At 33.7% G+C, this 12,542-nt stretch overlaps 1 protein-coding gene across 1 annotated transcript; it reads left to right on the plus strand.

The window, feature by feature from the left end:
• Positions 1-871: 871 nt before the first annotated feature.
• On the plus strand, positions 872-6,180 carry LOC113229672 (trace amine-associated receptor 8b). The gene is made up of 8 exons (XM_026463344.1): positions 872-1,090; positions 1,195-1,320; positions 2,107-2,223; positions 2,818-2,957; positions 3,718-3,889; positions 4,546-4,674; positions 4,910-5,035; positions 5,206-6,180. The coding sequence occupies exons 1-8, from the start codon at positions 872-874 to the stop codon at positions 5,671-5,673; spliced, it is 1,497 nt and encodes a 498-aa protein (XP_026319129.1). The 3' UTR covers positions 5,674-6,180.
• The last annotated feature ends 6,362 nt before the right edge of the window (positions 6,181-12,542 follow it).

The raw sequence follows: 12,542 nt of genomic DNA on the forward strand, positions 1-12,542 counted from the left end.
AATATATTATAGCGTCACACCATTGTTTTATCTTCTTATTATTTTATGGTATATTCCACATTTCAACATTCGTTTTGCACGTTAAAAAGCAAAAGTAGCTATAACAACTTCGGATGTAATAACATTTCCATGTGTAAAATCTGTGTTATTTCATCAGTAAACGTTTGAAACGTTGTACTCGAATGATAACTGTTTAAATTTCATCCCAGTTTTCATCGAACCTCTCAAATTATTCTTATTCCTAAACAAACGAGAACCTATTTGAACACTTGGGTAGCTATTTGTCCTGATTTGGATGTAGCATTTTTTGAAATATTAAAGTTGTGCTCCGGACGGACAAAACGATTTATCACGCTAATCCCGGCCACGGAGAGAGCGAAATTGATTCAGTATCCATGACTTAAGGCCATTTTTTGTCCTTAGCTTTTCCTTTTCAACGCAACAAGAATATTTTATGACCTCTTTAGGGACTAGGCAGCCAGCGAATGAGTAATATGTATGGGATTTATGTTGTTTTATTATCCTTTTATGAGTGAAATTGAATTAGGTTAATAAGAGTACAAAAGAAAGTATAGCATAGAAACAAGATAATACAATATGTATATTTAGTTCCTAATATTCACAACTTGACGTTTGTTTCAGATTTAGCACGACGAACCTAAAAAGGCGCTCGAGCAGCCTTAAGAAGTAATGGGAAAGATACCTTGAAATATATATAATTAAGATGATACGGGAAATAAAAGGATTAGTAGAACTAGTGAAACTTGGAGTGTTGATAAGGAATTAAAGGAACTAAAGATAGTGTTGGAGAGCTTATGGTCTAAATGCCTTATTCAAGAGAAGAGTGCGCTGCTGTGTGCAGGCGCCGACTATGTTCGACTCGACCAAGGGCGCCTTGCTTATAGCGCCGCATCTTTCTAACAGCTCTTGCTGGGTCAACGGAAAAGGCTGGCCTAATACGTTCCCGGCTCCAGGGGATATAATTAAAGCTTTTTTCATATTTGCCTTGTCTATGGCAATCGTTTTCTGCAACTTAGTTTTGATTTGCGTTTTAAATAATAGAAGATACGTTAAGTACATAGATAATCAGGTAATGTTTGACATGTAAAATGGGATCATGATATCTGCATTATTAATTATTATTTGATGTATATAATGTTGACATTGTGCGTAGTCAAAAGTTTTTTTTTTCAGCCGAGATACCTTCTTACTTCGCTTGCATTGAATGACCTCTTTACTGGTATCTTGATAGCCCCGGTGGCCTTATTTCCCGCACTCTACAAGTGTTGGCCTTACGGCGAAATTTTTTGTCAAATTCAGGTATGTAAATTTTAATTTTTTTTTTTCGAAGATAAGCCAAAAATTGAACACACCAAATACCTTGGTAAACAAGAAGGGTCACGAACAGCAAAATTAATTTTCCATCAAAATTTCAAGGGAGTTGTTTAATCCAGTTAGAAGCTAGGCGGAGCAACGGGGTCTCTCCAAAACTTTATTTAAAGAAGAGATGAAAAGAAAATGAGCAAAGTTGCTTCTCAGGGAAAAAGTTCTCAATTGGAGAGGGAAAGTTGAAAAGGTAATCGGATGGTAAGGATAAGTCAGGAGAACAAAATTTTTTCATCACATTACGTTATTAAGGTTGAAATTTGTAATTGTTTGGAGATTACTCTGAGGATTACGGATGAGAGTGAAAAGTATTTAAAACGTTTCTTAATGAAAAAGCATCTGAAACATCTTGTTTTAACAATGAAAGTGATGAAACGGTATTTAAGGAAGCGAGAACAATTTGGTTAAAAGAGTATTGTAAGCGCTTGACGGAGGGAGCGTCCTGCAAACAATAAAATTGCTAAAAGTTCTATGGTTACTTGGCTTAATGCGGTATCAGCTAATGGTTTACAGTGACCGAGCACAAACTCAGCGGGAGCTAAAGTTTCGGCTTTGTAACTTATGCCATCCGCCCTTCGACCCATTGACTCGTAATTCCCGCTTTTGGGAAATTCCCTCTTGTGCTATCAAGGACATTTAGACCCCTTAGAAAATTGTCACTGTTATTCTGTTTAATTAAATTTCCAAATATTATTGTTGTTAATTTTTTTTATATTACAGGCATTATTAAGAGGCGCTGTGAGTCAACAAAGTGCGGTTATATTAGTCTGTATGGCGATAGACAGATATTTGTATTTGTTACATCCAGACACGTATCATAAGCATTCGAGTAAAAAGGTAAGTTCATTCGTCGCCTATTTGAATAACGTTATATTCTTAACCGTCCTATTTATTTATTTAGTCTGTTTATCCGTTAATCTGTTTTCATCAAGAGTTGTTTTCGATTTAAAGGCCAAGGTTGCGTAGTTCAAAGAATGCGGCTTTACTTAACACCTTTCTCTTCCTCCTTTGAGCCGCTTAAGAACTCTGGATATAGGAATCTAAAACAGAGTTTAACATAAAAACAAGATTGTATAGGTACACTTAGATATACTTACTTACTCTTATACTTACTCTTTGTTAAGTTTAAGTTAGTGAAATGAAAATCTATGAAAAAACAATAATCTCTTCAATGTTAATATGTTTACAACGATTGTAATGGCAGCTTAATAACTGATTCCAATGTTGTACTCAGGAGGTTTTGTAAACTCTCAAGCTCGTCAAGCTAAAGTTTTGCAACATTACTCACTTCATTGTCACAGTAGATATTTCATATTCCTGAGTATCTGTAATACGCAAAACGAAAGTTACTGTTTTTTTATGGCGGCCTTAGTATTCCGAAGCGGATGTTTTTGCCTTCTATATTTCTTGTGATCAGTTATCTCATTTCAGGGTTGCGTATTGGTAATAAGCGTAACTTGGATACTATCAGTATCGCTGTTTGCTGTTATGGTGCTACCACGGTCGGGATACTATTTCAACTCGACTGGCTTGATGGCTTGTGACGTTTTTCATAGTCGAGTTGCTTTTAGGTAAATGCCAAACCTTTCACAGTATATACCTTTTGGTTATTTAAGCTTGGTACCTACTACACTACTACTGATCTAACAGTACTCAATTCAATGTAATCTTTCTTAATTTGAGTGCTACTTAAATGTATATTTTTTTAATTGTATTAGTTGTTCTATAGTCTGTTCCAATCCATTTTGAACAAAAAGTAAACAAAACTGTTTGGTTAAAATTCCGAAGCAATCACTCAATAAATCGCATAAGTAACTCTTTCAAGTATATTTCGAAGATTTCGACTTCATATCTCACTACTTTTTCCAACAATATTTATTTAAATAGCATCGTAAAATCGTATTTAAAAATGGTAGTGCAAAAGTGAGGTTATTTTTCAACTATACAACTATGACATGTCTATGGTTGCATAGTGCTGTATGACAAAAAAAAACATTCGGTTCATTCAATTAAAGTTTTTGTAATCGATTAGTAAATCGAATATTTCAATCGCAATCGAACGAGTAGCTAAGTGTAAGGATTTAAAGAAGGATTTAAAATTAAGATTTTGGAAATTTTAAATATGCTTAAATAGGTTAGGTAAGAAAAACCGCTAGTATGATTCAATTCAACAAATCGGTTCATTCAATTAATTAACCGATTTGTAGTTGGCATTACACTTGGCCATCACTAAACCGTCTATAGTCGGGTCAGTGTCTTGTTTGTTTACTTTTTGTTTAAAATGGCAGAACGAAGTATAGTTGTTCATCTTATAATATTGCAATTTTGTAGGATCCTTGCCTGCTGCGCTTATTACTTTCCGACGACAATGGCTTTGATGTACTGTTACGGGTCTGGTTTTCACGTCAGCAAAGCCCGAAGCAAATGCAGTGAAGAGCCTGTCAGGCCAAATGGTGTGCCAACTCCATGTAGTAAAGTCACTCATATTGAGCACGAAGCAGTTGTAAGTTTTACATTGATACATTTTCAACGTTGGTTCAGTTCTTATTAGTGTGACCTGTTAAATATACCCGTTATTTTGCTATAAAAATATTTTAAAAATGATAAAAATCCAGTATCTACTACTAACTCGTTAATGTTCACTTGTTTAAAACAACCCTATCAAACAACCTTACGACGTAGAATTGTCCATTTTATATATAACTTTTCCCAAGTTTCACGTGAAGGGATTTCAGCCGTTTAAAAGAACAATAGTTTCTACACGTATGCATCTTTATATATAGTTTCTGAAGCTTTCATGAGAAACTTAACTTACGTACTTTCCAACTTTTCTTTAATTTTGATTTCATACTTATTATATCGAACATTTTACATTCATCTTTTCGATAATATTAGATATATATATATTTATGTTATCAAACAATGCTAAAAAATTAGGATGGTGGGAACCAAACAAACAGCACGTCGTGATCATCCAATACCCATGCAATTATATTTTATGAACTTTCGTAAATTTCGAAACGGTTTTGGAAAAATTTTATTCTAACAATTTCTTTGTTATGTTTATTCGCAGTGAGCTTATTAGTACTTAATAAGTAATTTAAAGAACATAAAGTTGTCTTGTTTTTGTTTAGTGTGTATTCGGTATTCTGTATACAGCTTCAAGCACCCGTGAGGCCCCACAGCGTAAGCACGTCACGTACAATGGCAGCCATGTCCCTTGGATTTATAGTGATGGTCACCCCAGCTACCATTCAAGAAGTAGTCGCAGCTTGTACTGGATGCAAGGTATGTATCCAGTTTCCCTAAAATGCCCTATTCAAACGAAAATACTTTCAAATTCTTTTCTGCGATTTCACTTTGAATAAAATACTCCGAACATCGGCCGGCCACCTGCGCGCAATTGATTTGTCGCTTTACTTATTTCTATATAAGTATATCTTTCCTTTACTAGATGGAATATCACAGGATTAATAAATTGCTTGCGCAACATATTCAAATTAAAAATAATATTTTTCAATAGGTGCCTCCAACGTTAGACTTTATCGTCACTTGGCTGGCGCTAAGCAACAGTTTTTGGAATCCATTTCTCTATTGGCTACTAAACAGCCACTTTCGAAGAATCAGTAATGAACTTCTGCAATATTACGTAAGTATATATAAGACATATTAAAGTTCAATTTAAAAAAAATCGAGAGTGACTGACTGATACATATTCACAGAACGATGACACAAAAGTCTTGTTATTCTTTAATCAAACAAAATGTACAAATATCCATGTCATTTATCCATGCCCCTATACTGTAAATGTTTTCACAGTTTTGCTGTCGAAGTACGAAGTCATTCCCGAGCTACGAAAAACCAACAGGTTGCTGTGGATCACCTGCTACATCTGATGGATTACATTCAAAGGGCGAGTTTGAAGGGCTCGGTGAAAAATATTGGGGTGAAATTTTGGAACGTACTGTATCGTCAACGTCCTTGCACGCTTTACAAAAGGCATGTCACAGGGATCCCCACTGCACAGGGTCTTTTAAAGGTTGTTCCAATCCAGCGTGTAAACAAAACGTAAGGTACTTTGATGGTTATGGCCCAACAGACTATCGAAATGTTGATAGGTCTGCTTTCCAGATAGAATCATGCTCAAAACATTGTAGATTGAAAAATTCTGATTTTTGCTTATTTAGGCCGAATCCGGGTCTAGAATGCGGCCGTTCAAGATCAAATTTAAGCTTGGATGAAGGCAATTTCGGCAAAATTTGTAATGGAAGACATCCAGAATTGTGAGAGTTCCGAAACTGTCCGGTCTTCGGGCATAGAAGCAATAGTATAGGGATGTATCCAGGAGTTGAACACTTCAACTCTAATTTAAAATGGAAGTTTGATGATTCTCCAGGCGTGGACGACGATATGCAAACTTTAGAGCAAAATCTCGATAGGATAAGAAGTTTGAGTCACGAAAGAAACTTCAACAGTTACGGTATAAAAGAAAATGATAATTTGTTGGAAGTGGAAGTGAATGACATTACAGAAGATGATTCAGACGAAATCAAAGAATATAATGGAATCTCACGTGAGAATTCTGAAGAAAAGAGTGATTACGGGTCTGCTCATAAGTTTTCTAGGCATTCTTCCTTATCGAATAGAGAACTAGACGTGATAAAAGAGAGCTCAAGGAGTTCGAGTGATACTGAAGTGACGTTGACACGATGACTTCCGAGAGTGACTTTTGATAAAGAAGTGAATGTGGTTCATTTGGAACTTTCTCCGGAACAAAGACCTCAGTGTATATCGAAGTGTAAAAGACACCCTTAGTTCTTTGTAGTTAAGAATTAGAATCTAAATAAATGTAAGTATTATGTGGACCAGTAGATTCAGGTCTAATTTTTATATCGTGTTCTCTCAAAAAAAGATTCTATGGAAGAGAATATATGAATGTAAAGAGAGAAAGTATGTTAGTAATATGCATAGGACGCAAACATTGTAACCTCTATCATCCGTATAGGGAGATAGACGTACCGGAATGTATTTCTCAAAATACATAAGGGACATTAAATGTGCTGAGGTTAGTACATGGATGTATTTATGTATTAGGAAGTTTTATATTTTTTGTATAGTCGTATAAATACTGATAATGACTTATATAATACTGGGCCTTATTTTAGCATCATTTACTTGTCTTCGTTATTTACTCATTGTACTAATCTAGATTTCGTAATAAAATAAAAATGTCGTCTATAAAAATTGTCATAGCACTCTTTTAGTGAGCTCTTGTGATTTTTATTATCTCTTCCGTTTGTAATAAAAAAAAAATCGTATAAATGAAAGTAATAGAACGAACGTCAATGCTGTAACTAATCAAAATTTTCTTCTTCTACGTACTATATATTAATAAGACTGTTACAAGAACATCTCTCTAAAGATATTCAGAGTCGCACAATACATTTCTTCTCTATAGTGTAATAATAAACATTGTTGATGTCTACTTAACTGTTAAACTGGCAGAAGGAGAACGAATAAAATGTTTTATATAAAATTGAAGTTTTATTCAGCAAAATCAATTGTTATCCGAGAACTAGTAATGTGGTAGGGTGATAAAAGAAAGCTAAATGTATAAAACTAGACAGTTTAATAACCACTGTAACAGTGCCATAGCGCTTCGTTTATAGAAAACAGATGGTAAAGACTTAGTAATTTTTAAAATGCTAAATTATTTATTTAGTGCATTCAAGCAAGGTATAAAAATACAAATAAAAGCGTTCAAGGATTAAGCAAGGACTAAATTGGAGTTCTATGACAGGATGCCTAAGATTGTTTTTGTTTTCTTGTTGTTTTCTTGTTTATTTATACGTTGGGCAACATAGCTGCATATCATTGGGTATCCCAGACGGTTTTTTAAATTTCTTGAATATTATTTTGCAAAGAAAAGGGCAATGAGCCAATCTGAATGTTTTATGTATGTATACACTTTATTGTACCACACAACGAATTTTGAATTGTAATGCACGTAGAAACACTATTCGCGAAAATCACACGTAAAATAAAATGTATTTTACACGTATTAAATTACAAGCGTTACCGAATAGAATTTCGACACAAAAATAAAATCTAATTTCAGTTAATTTTCAACAAACTTTAGAGCGTCATATCGACATAGAGCATACATCGTAAAAGTGCAGCGCTAGACCAAAACGAGTACATCGTCAAGATACAGGTTTATGGCAAATTTTTATGGACAGTCCGAGGAGTTTACGGTCCAGAGCGGATATAAGCGTCAGTAAATGTGTTTATGTTGGCTTACATCCTCGGCTTTATGCCGAAACTATGTCATCGGTTTCGGTTTGTGACTCGGTATGTGGGAAATAAAATTCTGCTTGAAATCTTTAGATGGAGAACCGCGAAATACATTGTAACACATCATTTTAAAGCTGTTTATATATTCTTACCAACAATTTGAAAATAATCTACAAGTTTCGTGCAAGGTAGTATCCAAATACAACGTCATTGCTGTATTTGGATATGGATGTGGCAATGCTGACCTCCTTCTACAATCCACCTTTTTACCGCCCTCTTTACTGATTACTTTTAAACTTTTTAATCGTTCTGGAATTCCTTTTCCTTCCACTATCGTTACGTTGAATGAATCAACGTAAATATTGTGGAAGTAGTAGTTATCACTCACATCAAAATTCTCGCATCGAGAGGATGTGCATTACTCAGGTAAATTTATACTGTTCAAATGTCTGCCGTGCATGTGCATTTTATGACGAAGAAACACAAAAATGTGAAGAAAATTGTTTGTACACATTGCATATACGTTAATATACAGTAACAGTTTCTTCAAGAAATAATAAACCTCTACAAGGACACCTACAGGGCTCTTAGACAAGTTGAATTGAGATACGTAAATACATACAGGCCACATTGACGCCCGAACAAAATATTAAAAAAGGTATCAAGATAACCTAAAAAAGAAAAACAAGACAGTGAAACATTTTATTGTGCGAAAAATCAGTGCAACAGTCTTTTCCTTTTATTTTCTACTTTTAATAAATTTATGTGAAACGAGCTCTTTTTTACTTTTGTTACGACTAGGCCACAAGGTCTACATCGTAGACAAAGTTGACTTGTTTTTGGACAATATTTAGTACATAATTACCATCTAAAGTTTATTTACGAATATGTTTATTCGATTAGATTGCAAATACTACAAGAGCACTAAATAAGAAGAGCATCGCATATACAAAGTTATTGTTATGTATTCGAACGTCGCACATTTATGCACAATATGCTACATTACTTAACGTAATTTATAGACTGTATAGACTAGTTTAAATATTCAGACTATACACCCGTATAGTAACCTAAGTTAAAGGGTTTTATTCTGGTAAAAAATCCAAAAAGAAGAATGACGACATCCCGTGTATTTTGTGACCCAGTGTTTTTGACGACATCCATTAAAGAGACCTATCAATACTTGTGATTCATTATCAAAGCATCAAAAAAGTTAATTGAGTACAGCCTGTAGTAGCTGGGGTTATAAAGTAGTTATAGGTTATATTGTAACATTGTTCTGTATTTCACTTCAGATGTTTGTTCGTAGTAACGGAAAACAAAAAGTTTCAGTTTGTTCCCAAAAATAATAATGAACTTGCTGAATATTCCCAAATCTGCTAAACTCTGCAACATATAACATGTTCTGCTGCAACGAAAATGTATAAAAATTAAATCTGCCACAAATGGTCACACTGTCTCAATCTCAATGTGACATTGACATTGGCAAGAGGCCTCTTGTCGAAACGTTCCTGTACTAATTTTCATTTATTTAATTTATTTATTTTAAAATTTAATTCATTTTTTTACACGCACACACTCAACATAGCCCCGCACTAGGGAAACCATGTGTCGCGGGTGCCATGGACACAAACATGGACAATCACAAATTACACCCAAACTCACGAGAGAAATAAATGTAGGTCATACAAGTATTTCTCCCAGCCCGGGAATCGTACCTGGGACTTCTGCGTGGCAATGGTAACCGTTCGGCCACGGAGGCAGTTAATAATATTGCATAAACATTTTTATCACATTGTGTTAAATTTTTTTACTTTATGTCACTACTGTTTATTTGATTGGGTATTTTATAGCTTTAATGTTTTATGTGTACTATAAAACAACCAATATAAAGTATTAGGTAGGTAAATATTCAATTATACTAGCCAAATCCATGAACGGCTCTTTGTTGATTTTATAACTATTGCGTCAGCTTTTGCCATCCTCTTTTACCTTACCATGTATTTTAAATCATAATAAAAAACTTTATGTCATACAAATAATTATTTGGAGATTAAGTTTTGTTCACAAATTTTCAGAATCGATTTTTTTGTGGCAGTGAATAAATTAATAGTTTTGGCGGCGATGTCACAGGCACTCTGTGTAGTTCTATAATCCAAATTTTACCAGTCTTTGAGCGAGTTACATAATAATCAAAGTTTGACCTACTTTTCTTATTGTATTAACTAATAAAATTCATTGACATTCAGTCGATATTATTACGAAGTTAATATTTACGGTGGATTCTTGTCAGTTTCCCGTTAAATCAGATTATTTCTAAACTATACGGGTAGAAAGACTCGTAATTTTAGAACAAAAGAGAGAATTTTTATAGATATTTAGTATCTATACAATTTTCGAGGTAATTTAACATTTTCTGTAGATTTTGATACATCATGATCCCGGGAAAAATTATTAATTCTTTATGTATATTTTTTTATGATACCAAGTGACGCCGGTGGTAAGCGACACGCCTCTCCATAACAGTCGCAATGCCACTCAGAGCTTTAAATCGCCAAGATCTAAAGGGCACTGCAAAAGCGCCTGTCTCCCTGAGACATAAGTTGACAAATCCCATGTGACTGTAATTTCGCCAGCACTCTTACTCTTCATAACCGAAACGCAGTAACGTACACATTACCGCTTGTAGGCAGAAATAGGTAAGGAACTTCCCTGGACGAGCTCTTTCACAAGGAGCTCGTCGTGTTATACAAAAAGTTGTATCTATAAAATTTCAAATTACGTAATGGCTGTGAGGAATCATTTACTTGCTAGTCGTAACTATATGTATTGTACCAACATTTTACTTAAGATTTTGCCCAAAAGACTGTTTTCAGACGTCGTGTGAGCACACGTACGAACCTTGTCCTTTACTCTGTTCACTTTTGTTTTCTCTGCTATATTCAAAGTTCAAGGTTTCCCGTTTTTACATGAAAGGTTACCAGGACCGTTCAAAGTACATTTCTGACGAGTGTACATAAAATATGAATTTTGATGGACGCCTTTGTCAAGTTACAGTTAAGAAAAATTATGAAACAGTAAGTTATCAAGTTAAAAATGTGTTACAAAAACTAAAATTATGAAAACTTCAACGTTAATCGTTATAAATTTCATCAAAAATCATTCAGAGTAAAACATAACTTTCAGAAAATTAAATCACAATATTATCAAGTGAGTCGCCGATATCGGGGTTGGTCCTATTACACACCGTTTAGATTCCACTCGTGGAGTCAGGGTACGTGGTAATGTGACCCCGTACCGTTATGGAAATATAGGTCAAAACATTATTATAGGCTCTGGTAATATTATTTTATACTATAACAAGCACGTAGAATTTGAATCAAAATGTTTTTGTTTGTTAATTCTCCGTGTACATCAAAATATACATAAAATGTGAAATAATTCAGACCCTGACAATATTATTCCTTAGATCACGAGAGATGTCGACACCGGTGCAAGCAACTCGACCACAGAGGTCGTCAAAGTAGCTTTATGTATAAAGGAAATAGTATATATAGAATTAACTCACTGCAATACCATTTACTCGAATAACTGAAAAATTATTTTACATTTATTCTAGTCATTTACATAGAAATGGACTTAATAACTCTGTATTAACTGGAAATGGTTTATAAATCCTATTATTCGTATCAAAGAAAGTGTATAGAATGGAGCTTCTTTCAACAACATGCAACAACAAAATCATAACTTTATGGCTCTACAAGATGAGAAACTGTTAAAAGTGGAAAGTTTAAAATTAAAGTGCATTTTCTATTAAACAACGTCTAAGTAAGCGTAAAGTTACGAATATAATAGTGTAAGTTCAACAATACAACCTACTCTATCGTAATCATTTTCCCCACGTACAATAAATAGTAGCTTTTTGTTTTAGCCAGGTTACTTAAAAATGCTCTAACTTAGTCAAAGTTATTCCATCTTTTTCTTCAATATTTTTCACAGCAGAAGCGCTCGCAATGAATCCATTTGTTCTCAGAATAACATTTATATTTTGCAAAAATTCGGCCTTACAATTTGTGTCAGCGTCTTTTTCTGAACGAGACATAATAATTTGTCACAATTTACCTCGATTTTATGTTACGAGGCCGTATTTAGAAGTAAATCATTATAAATGGTTTAGGACACGGATTATGACTATAAATGTTCTTTTACGACGAGGTAAAGATATTTAAAAAAGAAAGAAAATAGTCTCAGAATAGATTTACAACGAGGTCTTTCGACTGATAACATAGTAATAAGTAATAATATAAAAGAAGGTTTTCTTTTATGATACCAAGTGATGAGACGAACAAGTTGTGCGTTTGGTGATAAGCGACACGCCTGCACGGTAAAATCAGATTACTTAGAAAAAGATAAAATTCTTTTTATGAAGACAAATTTATTAAATCCAACAAAACGATCCTCTCCCTATAGACGCTAGAGAATAATTACTTGATAATAGTAAAAAACGTCCCAAAAGTGTATTTTACTTATAAGACAGAAATATTTAATCCAAGAGCAAATTAATTTACTTCAAGTCACAAAGCCACTTTAGATTCAACAAAATATTTATTTGTTATTAGAAATGTTCAATTTTGATTTAAAAAAAATAATGAAAAATTGAGAGGTACTTAATTATTTGACTGAAGGTTTATGTTTTCTAATATCAAAAAGGGTAAATTTACAGGGTTATGGACTAGGGGCGGATGAAAAAAACTTCATCAGTTATTATAAACCTATTTATGAACAAAGTAAAATATTTTTTTATATTTGTTTTATTATAGGAAGAATTGGTATTTTATAATTATGTATAATCTACTTTGTGC

Source organism: Hyposmocoma kahamanoa, unplaced genomic scaffold (genome assembly GCF_003589595.1).
Source record: "Hyposmocoma kahamanoa isolate Upper Pololo Valley unplaced genomic scaffold, ASM358959v1 62, whole genome shotgun sequence".
NCBI lineage: Eukaryota > Metazoa > Arthropoda > Insecta > Lepidoptera > Cosmopterigidae > Hyposmocoma > Hyposmocoma kahamanoa.